Source organism: Capricornis sumatraensis, chromosome 8, assembly GCF_032405125.1.
Source record: "Capricornis sumatraensis isolate serow.1 chromosome 8, serow.2, whole genome shotgun sequence".
Classification (NCBI taxonomy): Eukaryota; Metazoa; Chordata; class Mammalia; order Artiodactyla; family Bovidae; genus Capricornis; species Capricornis sumatraensis.
Genome location: NC_091076.1, coordinates 72,937,049 through 72,957,725, shown reverse-complemented (window position 1 = coordinate 72,957,725; position 20,677 = coordinate 72,937,049). Strand labels below are relative to the sequence as shown.

Sequence of the window (20,677 nt, the reverse complement as noted above, 5' to 3'; positions counted from 1 at the left end):
TTTCATTTTACCACCACCCCTTATTTTTGAACTCTTTTCACTTGTATTTTATGACACTAACTTCTGGTTCTCACTCAAGGTTGAACCATAGAAACATTAATAAATATAGCTAACATTCATTGAGTATCATTTTTCTTTCTTCCAATCTCCCACTTGGTTCTTATTAGTGTGAAGGAAATACCATTGCCATTTTACAGGGGAGAAAACTGAGGTGTCAAGAAGTTGAGTAATCTATTCCCATTGCACAGGTGATACGGAGCTGTGGAACCCAAGGAAGAAGAGCCCATCACCTTAGCTGCTCTGACGTGTCTGGGAGCGATTTCTTGTTGTATAGTCCTAAGTAGTATCCAACTCTTCTGCAACCCCATGGACTGTAGTCCGCCAGGCTCTTCTGCCCATGGGATTTCCCAAGCAAGAATACTGAAGTGGGTTGACATTTCTTTCTCCAGGCAATCTTCCTGACCCAGGGATCGAACTTGCTTCTCCTAAATTGGTAGGTGAGTTCTCTATCACTGAGCCACCAGAGAAGCCCATGGAGAGATTTCTAAAGGTCAGCAAATCCAGCTGTTTCACTTCATTTCTGCAAAAAATGCCATTGGGATTTTGATAGAGATTGCATTGACTCTGTAGATCACTTTGTGTAGTAATGTTATCTGAACAATACCGTTATCTTCTGATCCAGGAACACAGATTGTCTTCCATTTATTTAGGTCACTTTCATGCACATATGCTGCACTGTGTGGTATGCGGGACCTTAGTTACCTGACCAGGGATTGAGCCCATGCCCTCTGCATTGGGAGCAGGCAGTCTTAACCACTGGACCACCGGGGAAGTTGCAACAAATATATTTTTAACTGAAGTATAATTGATGTGCAATATTTCAGCTGTACAGCAAAGCCAAAGCAATTATATATATATAACTTTAATATATATTCAGACTCTTCCATTATAGGTTATTACGAGATATTAAATATAGTTCTCAGTGCTATACAGTAGGTCCTTGTTTATCTATTTTGCATATAGTAGTATCTATAAATTCCAAATCGAAATTCCCATTTATCCCCCACCTTTAGCATATTTATTGAACACCAGAGTGCCTGGATCTGATCCCTAACTCCTGCCTGCTAATTGAGATATTTACTTCTCAATCCCTCAGGTTCCCTAAGGATGGGATGACTCAGTGAGACCTGCTGCATCACAAAGGTGTGTTCAGAGCACGATGGGCACGGGGCTAAGGCAGGAACACCGGTGCAGGCAGTGTGCATCTCACAGGTGCATTTATTCCTGCCGGCAGGACAGCACAGGTTCCCATTTGACGCAGCTTGCTAAAATCTACAACCAGACTGATGTCCTTTCCAAGTAAAGCTGGTTAAAGATGACCATGAGTAGGCGCTGAACTAGAAGATTTCAAAGCTTTATCAGTACTCCTGATTTTATAAATGATGAAGCCCATCAACTCCCTTCCTACCCAGATCTCCTGGTAAACTTGGGTACAGCAGGGCTTCATGGGGATCCAGATATTTTCAATAAAGCTTTGAAGTATGTGAATGTAGGACCAATGACTCAGGCTACCTAATAAGTGACATCTTTCATTTCTTTTAGATCTTTTTTTCTTTATCTATTTTATTGAAGTATTGTTGACTTACAATGTTTCAGGTGCACAGCAAAGTGATTCAGTTATACACATTATTTTTCAGATTATTTTCCATTATAGGTTATTACAAGATACTGACTATAGTTCCCTGTGCTATTCAGTAATCCTTTGTTGCTTGTTGCATATCTATTTTTAAAATTAGAAATCTAGCATTCTATTTATGGTGAAACAAGTGGAATAAAAATGTCCTAAATTTTTTAGCTAGGCAAAAATTCATAAATTTTCTAAAATATGTATTTTTTACATAATATTTATATATGTATATACACAAAAGCTTTTCTTCACTTGATAAAGGCTTGACAACATAAAAAGAAATTGGAAAACATAAACTAGCAACTGGACTATGTGATTAACTTTTATCTAGTTTCACTTTTCTATTTCACGTTCAGTGCTCCCATTTCATTTATAAATCCTTCTTTCTAAGTTAGACATTTACAGCTATAAATTTCCATCTTCACACAATTTTTGCTGCATTTCATACTTTTTGGTATATTGTATTTTCATTTTTATTCATTTCAAGGTATTTTCTAATTTTCCTTGTGATTTCTTTTTTGGCCCATCAGTTAGTTAATAGAATGTTATTTAATTTCTGTACATCTTTGAAATTTTCCTGGTTTTCCTTCTCTTATTGATTTCTAGTTTCAATATGAGACTTTGTGTGGTTTCAGTCTTTTAAATGTTAAGACTTGTTTTGTAGCCTAACAGGTTTCCAGTTAACTTTGTAGACTGATATAAAGCTCAGAGGTGGAAATAACTTTTTGATGGTCACATATCTATTTAGTTATAGAATTAGGGCTAGAGTCCAGATCTTTTGACCCTTAATCATTCACTGTTGACATTTTATATGACAAAAGTGAAGGGGCTTAAGGAGCTGAACTTCGCTGGCTTCTGATTTCTTCTATCACTTAAAAGCAAGCATTCTTCAAGGTTTTGCTTGTCCTGTTCCTCCTCCACACATTCTCTAGCTGCTTCCATCTGTAGCCTTCCTCCAGCTTGAAATGCCAGTCCCCCTTTCCAATTCCATGCCTGTTATTTCTACTTGAGTGATCTTTGAAAACCTTAGAACCAACATGTAATAAAAGGAACTCGTCTTCCTCTGCATTCTATCAGTAAATTTTCCTAGCATTCCTTTTTTTTTTTTGGTTGAGCTGGGTCTTCATTGCTGTTCGAGGGCTTTCTCTAGTTGGGGCAAGTAGGGGGCTACTCTTTGTTTTGATATACCATCTTCACATTGTGGTGCCTTCTCTCCTTGCATATCATGAGCTCTAAAGCGTGGGCTCAGTAGTTGTGGCTCATGAGCTTAGTTGCTCCATAGCATGTGGAATCTTCCTAGACCAGGGATTGAACCTTTGTCCCCTGCATCGGTGGGTGGATTCTTATCCACTGTACCACCAGAGAAGTCTAAGTCTCCTATTTTTTGGTTAATGGTACTGCCACTTCTTATCCCAATGACTCAGGGTGGGAAGGTAGAAGGTTAATTTTAATATTTTTCCCTTCCTAATATCTTCACATCTGATTAGCTACAAACTCCTGTTGTTTCCCTCTGAAGTACTATTCCTATTTGTCCTTTCCTTCCCATTTTCACTGCTATCATCTATGACCTTTCAGTGGTATTAATGAAATAGCCTGATAATTTATCCTGTTCTTTAATCACTGCTATACAATATTTAATAATCATCATAAAGAATAATTATGATGGTGTCATCCTCCATGCAAAATCATCAAAAAATAGCTTCCTTGTGCCCACTGGAGTGCAAACCCTTCAGCTTGCCATCCAAGGTTCTTCATAATTTAGTTCCAACCTTTTCATTCCACAATTAAAAAAAATTTTTTTTTTTTAACATATTGGGCTGCCACGGATCTTAATTGTCCTATGTGGGATCTAGGTCCCTGACTAGGGGTGGAACACGGGGTCCCTGCACAGGAAGTGTGGAGTCTTAGCCACTGGACCACCAGGGAAGTCTTATTCTACATTTATTGCAGACTTTACCACACATTTTACGTTCTGATTACCTGAGCTTTAGTCTTGCAACATACCGCATACTGTATTCAGTACAAGGTGCTAGGAATCCACTGGGAAGCAGTACAGACCAATGGATTCTTTCCCATTCCTGCCTCCTGGATCTCATTCTGATCTCGGCCCTACTCTTCTGCACCTTGGACTCCAGACCAGACTTTTCTAAGAACTTCTCTGTTCCTACCCCATGGCGGGCCTATGGGGGAAAGAAGGCCAAGGGAGAGGAACAGAAAAAGACTGCAAAGTGCGAAGGTGAAGTGTGAAAACTGGACCTTCCCTTATCAGCTACAGCAGGGCCCTGAATGAGGCCCAGGACTGAGCTTGGCTGAGAAAACAGGAGGAGTCAGTTTCAGAGAGGATGGCTTGTCATTACAAAAACCTTCACAGCCTCTGGTTTCTCTGCCCGCAGTCCAGGCTCTGCCGCTCACTGTCTTCTGGAGCGGTCCAGGCCGGCCTCACCTGGCCTCCCTCGTTCCCTCGGGGCGCTCTCCCTCCCCGCAGAAGCAGTTCCCGCCTCAAGCGACCGCTGAGCTCTCGGAGGAGGGGCGGCTAGCTGGTTCCAACGTCCTCGGGCGCGGAGCACCCGGACCCGCCCCCCGCGCCAGTTGCCAGGGAGCGGTTGCCATAGAGCTGAGCAGTTGTCCGCGTGCGCAGGCGGAAGTCCCGGATTGAGGCGCCGCCATTTTTCCTGCCCGGACGCGGAGCGAGAGGCTGAGAGTCGGAGACGCTATCCGCTTCCATCCGTCGCGCAGACCCTGCCGGAGCCGCTGCCGCTATGGATGATCGGGAGGATCTGGTGTACCAGGCGAAGCTGGCCGAGCAGGCTGAGCGATACGACGGTGAGTTGGGGGGGCAACGGGGGGCTGGAATTCTCGGACCCTCTGCCGCCGCCCACAGAGGCCGGGAGCGGGAGACAAAATGGCGGCATCATCGCCGAGCCCGGCCCGGGGACGTGGATTCGGGAAGCAGGAAATAGCCTGTGGGCTCCCAGAGCGGTAGGAAGCTCCAGGCCCAGGAATCTGACCCCTTGGGCGTCCCCATCTGCAAACACAGGAGAGCTAGGAGGCCAAGGCCATGGGGTGGAGGAGTTGGTTGTAAAATGGCGGCTGGGGGGAGGGCGAGTCCTGGGGCGGGGGAGGGGGAGGAGATGGCGGGTGGTGTCTCCGGGCGAGCAATCCCCAGGGGAACTTCTGGGCCGGTTTTGGGACGTGGTGAACAGTTGGGTGGCGTGATGAAGGAAGAAACACCCGCCACATGGGGGAGAGTGGCAACCGGGAGCTGGAGCGCGGGCGCCTTTCAGGGAAATATGGCGGGTGGGGGCGGTGGCTTTTCCCCGGAGGCCCAATGTGGGGCGGCGGCTGTGGAGTCTCACAAAGGAGGACCCTTACGAGCCGAGGGCTTCTCCGGGCTTGTGGTGGGGGCCAGCCTTAGCCGGGGGTCGGGGGAGGAGGGAGAGAGTGGGAATCACTGCAGTTCATCCTTGGGCGGAGGCCAGCTGAGATGCTACGATCGGATTTCCTTCCCTTAGGCCGGCACACCTTGTAGTGGCGTTTTTTAGGTTTCCCGTTCAATCTCGCCTTTTTCTAGGGAGCTTTAGAGAAACGTCCCTCACGCTCCTTCTCCTCAGACTTGGCCCGGAGAGCTCGAAGTTTCTGTTAGCATTTTCCGTAAACTGTAGAACGTGGAACAGGAAACAAGGAGCCCCTGGCTTGCTCTCGGTGCCTTTCCCATGCCTGTGCCTCAGTCCACCGGTATTTAAAAATGGTGACTTTCCTGTTCATACGCAGCATTATGACAAATGGAATGACCTGGTGAAAAATAAAGTGTTTTCAAATAACGTTTAGTGGCTATTTCGGTTGACTCCCCTGGATTAGAATGTGTGTTCTTCCTTCGTTGGGGGTCTTTACCAGTCCCAAGGTACTCAGCAGCGACTTAGGTTTTTCTATTAAGAACGTAAGGGATCTCGGCAGATCCTGTTTTCTTCCCTCCATTTTTAATAAACGGTTTTATGTGTAGATTTGAACAATTTTTCTCCTTTCACTGCTCCTTTGTTTTTAAAGGTGCGATAGTCATTTTTCAGAACTTTATTGAGATGGCCCTTGTGTCTGTTCAGTCAGTCCCAAGCTGCTGCTTTTTTAAACTGCCCCTCCCGACTTGGGTCCCCCTCCCCCCATTTTGGACCTTGGTACTTGAATTGACTCCACATCCGTTAAACTAGCATTATCAAAACAAAAAATCATATATATGGTTTTTATGTTTTTAATGCTGTTGTGGGATGAGATATGGCTGGATTCAGGTGTCATTGATCTTGAATTAAGCCACTTCAAAATGCTGCGTGGGGACTTTACTTGAATGCCTTTGGTCACGTGAATAGCCTCAGGGCTAGTCCGCGTGTGTCATTCATTAGGATTCGGGAATTTGAAAATTAGGAGGAAAGACCTCGAACTCAAAATTGAGTAAAGATCTCTAAATTTCGTTTCATAAATCCTTAAATTGCTCTTTGTATTGAACAAGATTCTTGTTAGGAGTCGTAGGGGGATATGATGGGGAAGTACAGCTCAAGGTCAGATTTGTCTTTATTTCGGTATTTAAAAGTCAAAACAGCTGTAGGTGTACTTGTAATGAAAGTTTTTTTCTTCTCCTCTTGCCCCAAATAAGTTCACCTCTTAATCTATCACTGCCCTTGGGAAGAAACTCGAAATTATATTGGAATGTTTTCTCTTCTGTAGGGATTTAGTCTCTGAGTAAAACTGCTGTGATCACCAGAAAGGAAAGTTTTTTTTTTAAGAACTTGTTTTAAAAACTGTTTGGGTAGCTTCCAAGTAAGTGACAGTTCAGTGTGAAATCATATTTTGGAATTGAGTATTGAGCGTTTTTGACCAAAGGCTTAATTGCTTATTCAACACAGGACTGTAGAGCCACATCCTTAACGTTGATTAAATGTTAGAGGTGTCCTTCAGGATCAAAAGGTGGTGTGAGGGGCGGGTGGGATATAAGATCTACCAGGTAGCGGAACTCCTTTGATTTTGGGGCACAAAATTGGAAGGGATTCATTGGAAAGGAAGAGGAAGACAGTCATTAGGAATCAGTCTGTACCTGTGTCCATTCCTTAATTGGGTGTAATAATTCAGTTTTGTTTGTGGTAACAAAAAATGATTCCGTGGTTTTAGTTATCAAACAATTTATCAAGTATGGGGAAGGTGAAAAATACATTTGATGATTTGGTTTGGAGGAGTTGGGTATAAATACTGGCTTTTCTTGTTTCTGCAGTACTTTATGTTTTTATTTTGCACATTATGTTGAACCTAACACTACACTTTTTGGAGAATTGGAATCGATTGATAGAGACTATTTAATGGTACTGGAGGACGAACTAAGCTGCCTTCAGGAAAAGGACAGTTTGAAGTTGCAGACAGAAAAAATACAGAAGTTTGGGGCTGAGACGGTCGACTTTCAAGATTAAATCTAGCCTTCTGTTACATAACAACAGTAGTGTCAGGGACAGTTTTTATATTATTCATAGCCATATTAAGCGGGTCATCTTTTAGCATTCCTGAAGTCTTAACTTTGCATCATGTAAATGAACCATACGAGGGATAGTGGTGGGGAAATGAGTACTTTCTACATTTTTTGAGAATAGAGGGGTCCACATAAACTACATTTGGGTTGTGGGGGTAGTTGCTGGCTTTGTCCTATCCTCACTTCTCTTCTCCCTGTGATGATTAGCTCCACATGAGGTAGGGGTAAAATTTTGATGGGTTAGGTTTGATTCGGTCTGTGACTGCAATACCAGGAGTGCATCTATTCTGAGTGCTTGAGAGCACCCCTTTTAAGACACCAGACCCCCTCTCTGACTTATTCTGAGGGGTGGGGTGCAGTTTTTCAGTCAACTCCTTAATGTCCAGCTTGTTAGGGAAAAAGGGAAAATGAGTTTAAAAGCACAGGCTAATTATCAATCTTTTGACTATAAGTAATTTTTGTTGTTGCTGTTTCAACTAACTTTATTGAACATGTTTTTTCTTCCTACCTAATCATAAACAGAGTTGGATAATGCAGTTAGAAAATTACTCCTACTTTTGGTTTTTGTATTTAAAGTAGTTGTTCTTTTGTGATACTTTTGTGCACAGTACAGTATTGTGCATGTTGGACATTCAGTCTATTTTGTTGGTTTACAAAACTATGGGATAGAATGAAATTATGAATCTTTGCAGTTTGAGATGGTGATAGGGTAAATTCTTACTGTGGGCATTTCTAGGCACTCTTTTCACCTTTGTATGAAAAGGTCTCAATTTGAATTCTAGCATGAGGAAGAACACAATTAAACTGAGCGAATTTTGGATTTTAGTACAAGCAAACCCACTGAAAGCCCATACAAACAACCAGTCTTTTCATAGTTGTTTAATAGGTTGGTCAAGGAAGTATGAAATATTTTAAAAATTTCTTGACTTTATGAAACCTGATAAAGCAAGTGAAATTTTATCATAGTAAATTAATGTATCTAATTTTACAAATCAGTTTCAAATACTTTAAGAAGTTGATCTGAAAGCACCTATTTTTTCCTTTGAAGTTCTGTAAGGCCTATTTTGCAGAAGTTTTCAGCCTTATATATCAGTAAAGTGTGTATTTAAACAGTAATGACAGGTATAGGATAAAGGTTAAAATTTTAAATTTTGTAATTCATGTAATACTGATGTAGGTAATGTTATTTATATTTTATGGTCCATAAAAGAGAATTTTGAGATTTAGTGATTAAAAATATATTTTTTTTCTATATCACATGACTATTTAGCAAGTGTATAGCAAAGCCAGAACTTGTCTGTCTGACCTTTAGACCAGCCAGTACTCTTATTTCTCCTGAGCCACTCACAAAAGACCTATGTGAAACTAAATCAGGTGGTGCCTTGTGGGGGAAGGGAGTATTCTTTTTTTTTAAGCAGTTACGTCACATAATATGTCTTGTTATCTGTGACTTGACTAATATCCATTGTAACCTTTTGTTTTCTTTCAAAAACAAGGCACAGTGAATGAAGCTACAGTGAGAGATTGTAGGTAATTTAAGTGTTGGTATTAAAAATTTTTTGGTTTATCACAATGTCTGTACTGGGATATAGCTTAGTGCCATGCATTTCTATAAAGTACTTTTAAAAGGTGTCTGCCCCTCACCCTAGTTGTAATGGATGCAACCCTTAAATTACATAGTCAGAAATCTCAGGGTAGAGAGGTTGGCAAATGATTCACAAATGTTCCAAATAGTAGCTTAGTTAGCTGTCAAACAGAATCTGTTAAGAGGTAGTGGGAAACAGAAACAAAATTATATATTTACTGTTTTGAAATGGTCAGTTAACAGTTTGATACAGTTACATACTGATACATCGAAGCTGACAACTTGGTTCAAATAGCTTACTATTTGAGCTCATGAAATATTCATGCGGGTCACATTCCTAGGAACAGTTTCAGAAGTTCATATAAGTTTACTAAGTTGTGATAACAACTGCCATAATAATAAAAGGGTCATCATAATTTATAATCCAAATCAAGATACCTTGAGAATGAAGGGATGCAAATTCATAATTGTGCTGAAATGGGTTGTCTTGAGCTGCAAACTTGACCTATGATCATCCTGTGTGCATTTGTGTATATGTGTGTATGTGCGCTCAGTTGTGTCCAACTCTTTTGGTATACTAGGGACTGTAACCCATCAGGCTTATCTGTCTGTGGGATTTTCTTGGCCAGAACACTAGAATGGGTTGCTAATTCCTCCTTCAGGATTTCTTCCCTACCCAGGGATTGAACTCCAGATCTCTTGTGTCTCCTGCCTTGGCAAGTGCATTCTTTACCACTGAGCCACTTGGGAATACCGTGATCATCCTACTTAAGACCATTTCTTGCTGCACTGCTAGTTGTCTCATTGAGAAAGTTCCTGAAGCTTTGTCCATCCCTCTACCACCAACCAAGATCTTAGATCTGAACCCCCATAATATTGGTGTTCTTTCCAGTGAAGTTATCATTTGGCAGAACATTTGACAAATGAACGGCAAAGTGAAAGCTTTCTTCCTCTCAGTCCTCTTTCCCCCAAATAGGAGCTAGAAAAGTCATGGATATGGTAGTTGCTGAAAATAGAGCTTGCTGGCATACCAACTAGTCAATTTGACTGATAGTGTCAAAGCCAAGTGTGTTGGTTTTTTATATATGTCTACTCTGAGCTAGACTTGTGTATAAAAATACTTGCCTTAGGTGTTAGCAGCAGCGTCTGTCTTATGTTCAGAACTTTCTCCTCCAAATAACATTTTAAAAAAATGATTTATTTGTTGGTACTAGGTCTTAGTTGTGGAAGAGGGGATCATTAGTTACAGCATGCGAACTCCTAGCTGCAACATGTGGAATCTGGTTCCTTGGCCAGGGATCAAACCCAGGCCCTCAGCATTGGGAGCATAGAGCCTTAGCCACTGGACTACCAGGGAAGTTGCCCAAATAACATTTTTAAAGTCTTCACCTGAGTCTTGTCATGACTGTTACGTTTAGAACACCAGATCCTGAATAGTTTAGAAAGCATGATCATTATGGTGATTTATCTTTTTTGAAATTTAATCTTGAATTTTTTGTCCTTCTTCCAGTGGTCCATTAGAGTAGCTGGGTAGATCGGTTTTTGATTTGTGATTAGGGCAGGATTTTATCTAGCTAAAGCAGTATGAAATGTGTTTGTTAAACTGTGTGTAAAATTTCAAGGAGACACATTACTATGAGAATTATGACTTTCGTACTTTGGCACATGTGGTATAGTGCAGAGGCCTTGGAATCATTCTGAATTCCCCATCTGTAGAATGGAAATTAATAGTGTCTACCTTGCTTGCTAATTTTCAGGGTGTTACGAACTTGTGGGGGTTTGAACCACTACAGTGTATAATTATAAGGTAGTAGTATTAATTATGAAGACTTTGTATTACCCATTGTCAGAGATGATGTGAATGTTTTTGCTGCAGAACTACATACATAGGTATTAGAGAATAACCTTTCTTGAGTTATACTTAGCAACTGTATTCTCATGGATTTGGTGTCCAAGTTATATTTGTATAAAGGTTTTCAAAATAAAATCCTTAATCTTAACTCTTCTGTAAAATTGCATATCCAGAAGATGAAGGTTGTCCAAATTTATTCTCAAGCGATATAAAGCTATTTGGCCATTACGAGCTGACATGTAGTTCTTTTTTGGCCCTATCATGCATGCTCGATCATTACCCAACCAAAGATGGAACCTGTGCCCCTTACCAGTGGACTGCCAGGGAAGTAAGAGGGACTTCCTGGCAGTTCTTTGATATTAATTTCAGGTTAATATCCAGGAGGATATACTGATCTACCTAGCAAATACAATACCTGTTGTGTATGGGTTTGGGATGAAAGGTTCCATAGTTTAAAAAAAAAATAGATCAGGGTTAAAAATATTTGTATGTTAACAATCTCAGGTTACTGACTAGGAAAAATTATTACCAGTTTCATGAGAAGTGATTCTAAAGGCTTAGTGTAAGCCTTGGGCAGTGAATGGGTTCTGATCAAAGAAAGCTATGAATTAATACTACTAAATCCTTGGTGGTTAGCTATTTGAAGATACAGTAGGACTTTGAATGGCTGTTGTGACTTCCTTTGTGTTGTAGAAATGTGTCCTGTTTAAGAGTTTGTGTGATTAATTACTTTGCCCATAATGGGCTAAATTATAAATTAGTAAACATTTTGATAGGATTACCATGAAAATTTCAAAACATATGCCCTTTGACTATGAAAATATCACGTAGGACAGTTATGATTTTGCTTCTATAAGTTTGTCAAAAGGTATTATTACAAAATTTTTTTGATGCAGAGTAGACTCCCCCCCCCCCCCCCCCCCCCCCCCCCAGTTAACGCTGGGAACTTCCTGGTGGTCCAGTAGTTAAGACCCTGAGCTCCCATGCTTCGGGCATTGGTTCAGTTCCTGACCAGGGAACTAAATCCCACATGCCACAACTAAAGATCCTACGTGGTACATCTAAGACCCGGGGCAGCCAAATAAAATAAAAATACATTACTATGAAAGTTAAGATTTGTGTGAAATTTTGCAGAAGTTATGGAAAGATTTAGACTTTGAGCTCTTTTGTACCTTTGGTCATTTACTTGCCCAGTCTTTCTGTTTCTACCTCCTCTTCACCTCATCTTTTTGGTTCTGCTACAGATAGACATGTTATGCATGCCTGAGGGGATTATCTTCTTAAATTCTGAGAGGAGAAATCTGTTTGAGTAGAGTAAGAGGGATTTTTTTCCCCCTTCATCAATATTGAGACTAATGGGAGAGAGAACCTTTCTGCAGTCAAAATTGTAAAATCGTTGTAAAAGGATGTCTTGTTTATCTACCTACCAGAAACTAATTAGGAATGTTTAAAATTTTTTAAAGGGTAAGTTTTTTCTTACTGGACCGGTTGCATGGCTTATCAGATCTTAGTTCCCCAACCAAGGATCAAATCTAGGCCCTTGGCAGTGAAAGGGGAATTCCCAAGGCTAAAAATTTTTTACTCCTTTTTTAAGAGAAGGTAAAAATTAATTTTAGAGTGAGAGGCTTCTCTGTTTAGGCTGGTGCGTGAATAAGAAAAATGGTACACATTTGAGTGTCAGGATTATTGTTTTGAAAAGCCTTAGTATTCAGAGTATGTCTAGGCACTTGGGATTCATCAGTAAACAGAATAGACAAAAAGTCCTTTCAAGGGGGTTATTTTGCTGTGAATGTAGAAATGCTTTTATTTTTTTAAATATTTATTTGGCTGAGACAGGTCTTAGTTGCAGCACTCAGGATGGGATCTTTGTGTCATGCGGGACCTTTAGTCAGAGTGAGAGGACTGTAGTTGTGGCTTCAGTCGTTAAGGCACATGGGCATAGTTGCTCCGTGGCATGTGTAGAATTTTAGTTCCCCAACCGGGCATCAAACCTGTGTCCCTGCATTGCAAGGCAGATTCTTAACCACTGGACAACCAGGAAAGTCCCTATATAAATGCTTTTTAGAATTACTCTTCTGTTAGCATGTGTAATTAAGAGTTAATTTGAGTTAGTAAATAACAACACTGGTGTTCGGTATAATTGTAAGGCATCATTATATCTGGTGCTGGTTCCTGTCCCATATCAAAGACTTTTGTAAAAAGCTACATTTTTTTCTTCATTAATTAACTAGAGTTAAGTGGTATTAACAAAAGTTTTCCTCAAAAATTATTTTCATAGACTGTGATAGTAAAATTCTGTATTAATACCATCTGTGATTTATTGGCAGCTATTGCAGGTGCTCACCATTATCTCAGTCTTCAAAAACAACCCTGCAGAGAAGGTACTACCCGTTTTACAGATAAAGATTAAGAACTTTAGGAAAAGTGACAGCGGTAGGGGATCACTGGGATTCAGCTAGTCTTTTCATTTCCAAGCTGATATTCCACTCACTTTCATATTTATAGGTATGTAAACATTAGTTCAAGCCAGCTGCTCTATTTTGTTCCTTACATTTTAACTTGATGACTCAGCGGTTGCTTTGAACAGTCTTTTGGCTTAATTCTGTTATCTTTCATATAGGAAGAAGACAGAAGAGTATAGTATGTAGGTTTGAGTATATTTTCTAGTGGAGAGAGACGAAAGTAGCTATGAAACAAATTAATTTCAGCTGGAAATTGTGTCTGTAACTTTCAGTTTTACTCCAGTCAGCTGAGCTACTGGTTCACTTAATTATATTTATTTTATATAATTTAGCATAGTGTGAGTGGTGGTTGGAAGGCTTGCAAGGTGAGGCCTCAATATACCCCAAGTGACATCAACTTTTAAGGAAGCACCAGGATTAGTGAGGGAGTGTCTGTGAATATTTTCCCTCAGAGATTGGTTTTGCTTTTTTTACTTTAACTGATTTTACCTGTTTCCCCTTTCTAGGTCTGTTTTTTCCTCAGGATAATGCATTCAGATTTGTTGCATTTGCAGTTCTTTCAATGCAGCTCTGTCACATAGTTCTCTAGGAACTATGCAATAGAGGGACTCTGGGTATTTTGATCATTTTGGAGAAGAGGTGTATAAAATCCTGCATTTCCCCGCAAATAACATTAATGGAATTTCATGTTTTTTTGTTAGTTGTCAAGGATAAAGAGAATCTAGAAAGACTCTACCCTCATTGTTCTTTCCAGACAAGAATTGGTCTCAGTGTTTCACTGCACAGTAAAATTCAGTTGTAAGAAACTGTTTGGGTTTATTAGATTATATAGTATGATTCCTTAAGTGTAATCAGTAGAATTCCATTTATTAATTTGGAATTTTTCTTACTGTTTTATATTTTAAAGAAGTGTCTCCTTTCTCATTACCCATTGTGAGAGTCTTTGTTTCTTTCTAGCTTTGGAGTCTTAACTAGTGCTTAATTCGTGTCCCTAGCTTTTCATATGGCCATTGAGTATGTTCACATGGTATTTTATTTAATCAAGGAATCAAGAAATTAAACAGTGTTGAGCATGAAAAAAGACTACTGTTTATAAATTCTTGATATGAGACTAAAGCTGAGAAGCTCTAGGAACTTAATGATACAATGTTTCTCTTTATGTGTTTTTTTGGTTGATGGCTTTTCAGGTGGGTCTTTTGACCAGTTGCTAAGTCAAGTCAGTTTTTCCTCTTTCCAACAGTTAATATATACTGTTAATACGGTCCTTCTTCCTTTATCTTTTACAACTGTAAAAGATGTATTACTTTATTTACATAAAGTAATAAAGATGCTAACTACATCATGACATACTGTTGATTAAGAAAAATCTGGGTTTCAGAGATGTGTAAAAAGTTTCCTAAAACATGTATTTATAGTATATATACATAATATGCTACATTCTTTCATTGAAAAGTTATTACGTATGTTATTCAGCCATGTACCTTTTTCCCTCAACAAAACATTTTGAATATAAAAAAAGTTTTTAAAATAAAAATTGGACCATTTCAACCAGTCTAACATGAAAATTTTAAAATTTCTTATTTGTTCACCTTTGTCAGTCTACCTTTATGGAAGGAAACATTTCTAAGAGATTTTACTGTACAGCCAGGGTTGAGAACCTCTGGAATAGATCATTTTTCAAACATGTTGCTGAATTAGAGTCACTGAGAATGCTTCTTACAGCATTTGATATATAATGGAACTATATGTAAGCTTGTCCTCTTTTTTTCTAGTCTCCCGTGAACTTTCATAATTTAAAAAAGTTAAAAATTAAAGGCATTTGATGGGTACTCAGCTGTAATACAGACTTCAGGTATATAGTTGGATTTGACTAGATGACTTTGTAGAGCTCACTTCTTAGAGGCTTTCTCAGCCATTTTTCCAGAGTTAAATGTTATAAATATTATAATCGTATTAATATAATTATTATAATATACATATTATATATATATACCCTGAGTTTGAGAATATGAGAAATTTCTGTGGTAATACTGCATAGTTTTTTGTCTAGTTTTAAAAAAAATTGTCAATTCTTATTTTTGAGTGGCACTGCATATGTTATGGATGGACCTCTGACTATTTTTTCCCCATAATTTAATGTAGTTTATTGATTTCTGTCACTTTCCCCTGTATCTGCCTCTGTATTTTCATACTATGTTTTGATTAGTTGATAGGATTAGGAGTTCACTTCTTCCTCTTCACAGTCATTCCTAAAGATTTCTCCTATATACTATTCTTGTACTTTTTTTCTTTCATTGTACTTTTTAATCAGTAGGTATTTATTTAACATTTCTTAGGAATGTTCGCCCTTGTGAATGATAAAATAATTTATGATACCTAATATAAAGGAGTTTACTAGGAGTTTAGTTTTCCTCCTGGAGAAGGAAATGGCAACCCACTCCAGTACTCTTGCCTGGAAAATTCCATAGATGAAGGAGTCTGGTGGGCTACAGTCCATAGGGTTGCAAAAAGTCGGACACAACTTCATTTTCACTTTTAGTTTTCCTAGTTTTAATAGATGAGGTACTCATTGGGGTGGATAAGATTTGGATGGTGGGAGAGGGGGATTGCTTCAGATGTATCATCAAAGGTACGATATGGGGTGAAGCATATGAGGCCTAACAATGGAAATGTCTGGGCCAGAAAGAAAAAAAAAATGAAGCCAGATTATACAAGAGGCTTTACTTACTAGATTTAAGTTCTGTGTGTATTTTTTGTAATAATAGAAACTTTAATTCAGCAAGAGTATAAAACAATGCACATAATGCTCCAAAGTGTATATAGTAAAAATTGACAGAACTATGGGAAGAAGTTGACAAACCTGTTACTGTATTGGAAGGTTTCAGTAAACATCTCTTAGTAAATGGTAAGTCAGGCAGACAAAAACAAATGTAGAAGCTTTGAACACAATTAACAAGCTTGAATGAAAGGACATAAAAGAAAATATATACCCAGCTGTAAGAAAATATCCATTATTTTCAAGCACAAATAAAACATTTATAAAAATGCATTATGCAGTCATAAAGTAGGTCTCTGCAAATTTGAAAGAGTAATCCTTATAGACCATTGAATTTTACATTAATTGGCACACAAATCACCCAGAGGTCTTCTTTAAGTAGAGATGATAGCCAGAGGGTTGTGATGGTGGATGGGATTCTGCTTTTTCATAAGCCAGCTGATGTCTGATGTTACTTGTCTGCAGACTGCACTTCCTGTATCAAGGATTATAGATGATGTTCTTCAACTGCAGCTTCTTAGTTTGAGTTTTTCAAGAAGTGGACCCTGAAACAAAAGATTTAGGAGTCAGTGATTTACTTTGTTGGTGAAGGAAACATCAGTTGGAACTTGAGGGCCAGCTGATAGCCAATAAAGATGTATTATCAGGCTAACTACCTCTGTGGGCAGTTGTTACTGAATTACCGTGGAAGAACTTTGAAGACCAGTGTCAAACATGTCTCATAGCCTTCTACTGGAAAAAGAGAGAAGTCAGTGCCTGACTTCAAAGGACAGGCTGATATGCTCATTAGGGACAAATGCAGCTGGTGATTTGAAGTTGAAGCCAGTGCTCATTTCTTGATTTCCGAAAATCCTAGGGCCTGTAAAAATTATGCTAAATCTACTCTGCCTGCACTCTATAAATGGAACAAAAAAGCCTGGATGTTCAGCATGTCTATTTACGACATGCTTTATTGAATATTTTAAGCCCACTGTTGAGACCTACTGCTTAAGAAAAAAGATTCAACATATTGCTGCTCATTGACAATGCACCTGGTCCCCCAAGAGCTCTGATGGAGATGCACTCTGAAATTAACGGTGTTTTCATGCCTGCTGACACAACATACATTCTGCAGCCCATGGATTGAGGAGTCATTTGAAGTTTAAAGTCTTATTGTTTATGAAGATAGTGATTCCTCTGGTGGATCTGAGTGAAGTAAATTGAAAACCATTTGGAAAGGATTCTCCATTCTAGATGCCGTTAAGACTAAGTTCTGTGTTCTTTATTTAGCTCATTACTGTGTCAAATGCTTTGTCAACACTCCAAGTGCTTACATCTTCCTGGATTCCTTTTTGTTTTTAAATCTTACAAGAGGCAAACAAAGAAAAGGATTTTAACATGTTATTGAGTTCCTACCTATTAGGTGCCAGGGAGTTAATGATGCAATCTCGTTTTAACCCTCATAACCTAGTAAGTGGTGGCTATCTTCCAAATTGTAGGTGAGGAAATAGGTTCATAAAGGTTGAGTGACGTAGGTCAAAGTTATATGTAGCTATGACAAGAATATTGAAAATGATAACTAGAATAAAATAAGACCCCGTTGAGAGTCTTCCCAGACCCCCTATTTTGTTTTCAGCATCCTGCTTGTTTCCTGGTACTCAACACAAAATGAACTTGTAGATGTCACATTTTTAATTCTGTCTGCTTTAAGCCATTTGAACTTTTGTTTAAAGAAAAATCCCAGGATTGGCTTCCAAATCTTGACCAAACTGTTTACTCAGATTACTTTTTTCTTAATACGTGTAAGATAAGTGTGGATAATTTTGGTCAGTTTTAATGAAAGATAACTAGTGATTACTGTAGCTTTTTCTTTCTCTAGGAACATGTCAGTGATAGAAGAAGACTCCTAAAACTACACACATTAGCTTCTTGTTGTGTTTTTAGATCTTTTCCACATTAACTATTGGAATTAAAAAGATTTTTTTTTTTTCTGCAACATGCAGTTTGTGATCTTAGTTTCCCAACCAGAGATCAAACCCAGCCCCTTGACAGTTAAAGCATGGAGTCCTAACTGCTGGACTGCCAGGGAGTTGCCAGTTAAGAATTTTTCAATGGACTGAGTTACTATTTTGAGTAATGTAAAATCTTAAGTTGTGTTTTGGCACTACTTAGAACTCTTTAGTGATTTGGAAGCACACATAAAAGTGCAAAAAACCTTTTAGAGTGATGTATCACAGACTTTGTGACGTAGCTGAATTATTAGTGGTAAAATTAAATTGTCAAATTCAGCAGGGATTTTAATGTTCAATTGCCAATATAAGTCACTTTTGCTTTCTGAGAATATATATATATTTTTTTTTCTGAGAATATATTTTGCAACCAGCTTAATCTGATGGGTTTATGAAAATATAGCTCTGTCAAAAACCATGTTCCCTAGGGATAATACAGAATTTGTTTGATGGCTAGCTGATAATACCTGTCCTTAAAATTACCCAAATCAAATTTCTTTTCTATGCTCTATGGTACATAATTGTTGGTGCCAGTAGTGTATTTGTCACTGTGACACAGGAAAAGGATAGTTTTAGAAAAAATTTGGCTCTCTCTGTATATTCCTAAATATTAATGGTCATTGCTACTAAGAAATGAATCATAGAAACTTCACAGAAGTTATGAGTCCATCAGATCATCTGAAAACAACATAATACCTGGACATTCACATAAATAACTTCCTTTAAAAAAATAGGTTTATGTTTTTGGCTGTGGTGGGTCTTTGTTGCTGAATGCAAGCTTTCTTTAGTTGTGGAGAGTGGGGGCTACTCTTTTCATTGTAGTAGCTTTTTTTGTGGAGCACAGGCTCTGGGCAAACAGGCTTCAGTAGTTGTAGCACCTGGACTTAGTAGTTGTGACACACGAGCTTAGTGGGTTCTGAGCATGTTGGATCTTCCCAGGCCAGGGATTGAACCTGTGTCCCTTGCATTGCAAGACGATTCTTAACCACTGGACCACCAGGGAAACCTCTCACAAAGGTAACTTTCTGTAGAAATACTGTCATTGGTTTCATGAGATCAGAAGTAAAGACTGCTTCTTATGTAAATTGGTCATTTTCTGTGACTCTTACTTAAAGATCTGCAGTATATGGTAAATTCCTCTTAGATTTAGTACCTTGGAAATTTTTTTCCCAACACACTTGAAACTTCTTTTTATCAAATACAGTAACAATTTAACTTGGGAAATTTTAAGTTGTTGTCTCTGTTGTCATTAACCATAGGCAAAATTTGTTATCTGCATTAATTAATTGCCTGTAATTCCAATGCATATCTATGCTTTTATAAGTAATGTCTGATTTGACAGTTTTTAAAAAATCTTAGCGTGTTTTCATTGGCTTTTTCTTTAAAGCTATATTGAGTCACTGTGGTGTGCCCTCCCCGCTTCTTCCAGCCTCTTGTATTTCAGCAGTGAGGTCATGTGAGTTGTTTTGGCCAGTGAAACATGAGCAGAAATTTTTGTCTGTCAAACTGTATAGAGGCAGTGACGAACCCTTTCCTGATTTCTTCTGTTTCTCCCCTTGCTTCTTGGACTGAAGTTCCAAGGCTGAAGTGAAGCCTGAAGTATCAAATGGTACAGCTTAAAGATGGTGGCCTTGCCCAAACATTTGAGTGAGAAGGAAACCTTTGTTGTGCCAAGGCTCTGAGACTTGGAGAATAATTTGGTTCCCAAGCACACCTGTTCTGTCCTTTGGGAATACAGAATTATCAGTTGCAGTTCGTGTGAAAACATGTTGACTTTCTCTTTGTACTTTCAGTTTTGAGATGTTAAATAGATTACATCCAGGCCTCTCTGCTTTCCAAAGTCTTGGGGGAGGCTGATCTGTCTCAAGATTATATGCCAGATTTTCTAAAGATGAATAAAATCATCCTTTGGCTGTTAGGTTAAGTATGTACGTGCTGTCATATGAAGAGCATTTTGCATTCTTGGCATGCCTCAATGTGAATGAATAATTAAAGGGTATAACACTCCCCCTCTTTTGTGCAAACTGAGTCTGTGGTGGAGTTCCTTCTTTTCATTCCTTAATTTCTAAACCATATCTCTTCAGAACTAAGTATTGAGATTTTAAGGGAGACATTCATCACATTAAGCTCTTTGGCCAACTAGAGTTCTTTCATCTTAGGCTTTTTAGTTCTTTCTTTGTCCTCAGTCTAGCTACTCTCTAAATACTGTTGCTGATACAAGTCTGGTTTTCTGCTTTTTATTCATTTGGGAACTTCTCCCTCCCCCTAACGCAGACGTCAGATTTTCCTTTGCTGGTGTTCTCTTTCCCTCTTTTAGCCCAGATGACACACATTTTTTTTTCTGTGTATGGTACAAGAGCCATTTATCTTCATATATCCTACCTTTCCCTGATAATCATAAGATGAGAATGTTCTAAACTGTTTAAACTGTTTGACACTGGGGGCTTCTTTGCGGTCCACTGGTTAACACAGCAGGAGTGTGGGTTTGATCCCTGGTGGGGGAACTAAGATCACACACCATGCGGCACAGCCAAACAAAACAAAACTTTTTCTCAACAGTTTGGAAATTACTTGAAATATTTATTCTCTCCCTCTTGCTGTTCTCATTTAGTGAAGAATGGCTTTTTCTGTTGGTGATTCTCTTTATTGTATTATCCTTATTTCAGATTTTTATTTTGTAAAGTGTCTGTAAGATAATAGTCATTGTGTGGTAAAGTAAAAAAGCTAAATAGGGGGAAATGGTGGCATTATATTGAAAAGTACAGATCCTACACTGCTACTTTTAATTTAACAATAGATCTTTCTCTTTTGAAAAAGTACTCTG

General features: G+C 38.8%; 1 protein-coding gene across 1 annotated transcript in view; it reads left to right on the top strand.

Annotated features, from left to right (window-relative positions):
- Window positions 1-4,339: 4,339 nt before the first annotated feature.
- Window positions 4,340-20,677, top strand: part of YWHAE (tyrosine 3-monooxygenase/tryptophan 5-monooxygenase activation protein epsilon) — a 34,263-nt gene continuing 17,925 nt past the window's right edge. Inside the window, exon 1 of the mRNA XM_068976237.1 lies at window positions 4,340-4,510. Coding sequence (XP_068832338.1) covers window positions 4,447-4,510 — 64 coding nt within the window. The 5' untranslated portion in view covers window positions 4,340-4,446. The remainder of the gene's footprint in view (window positions 4,511-20,677) is intronic.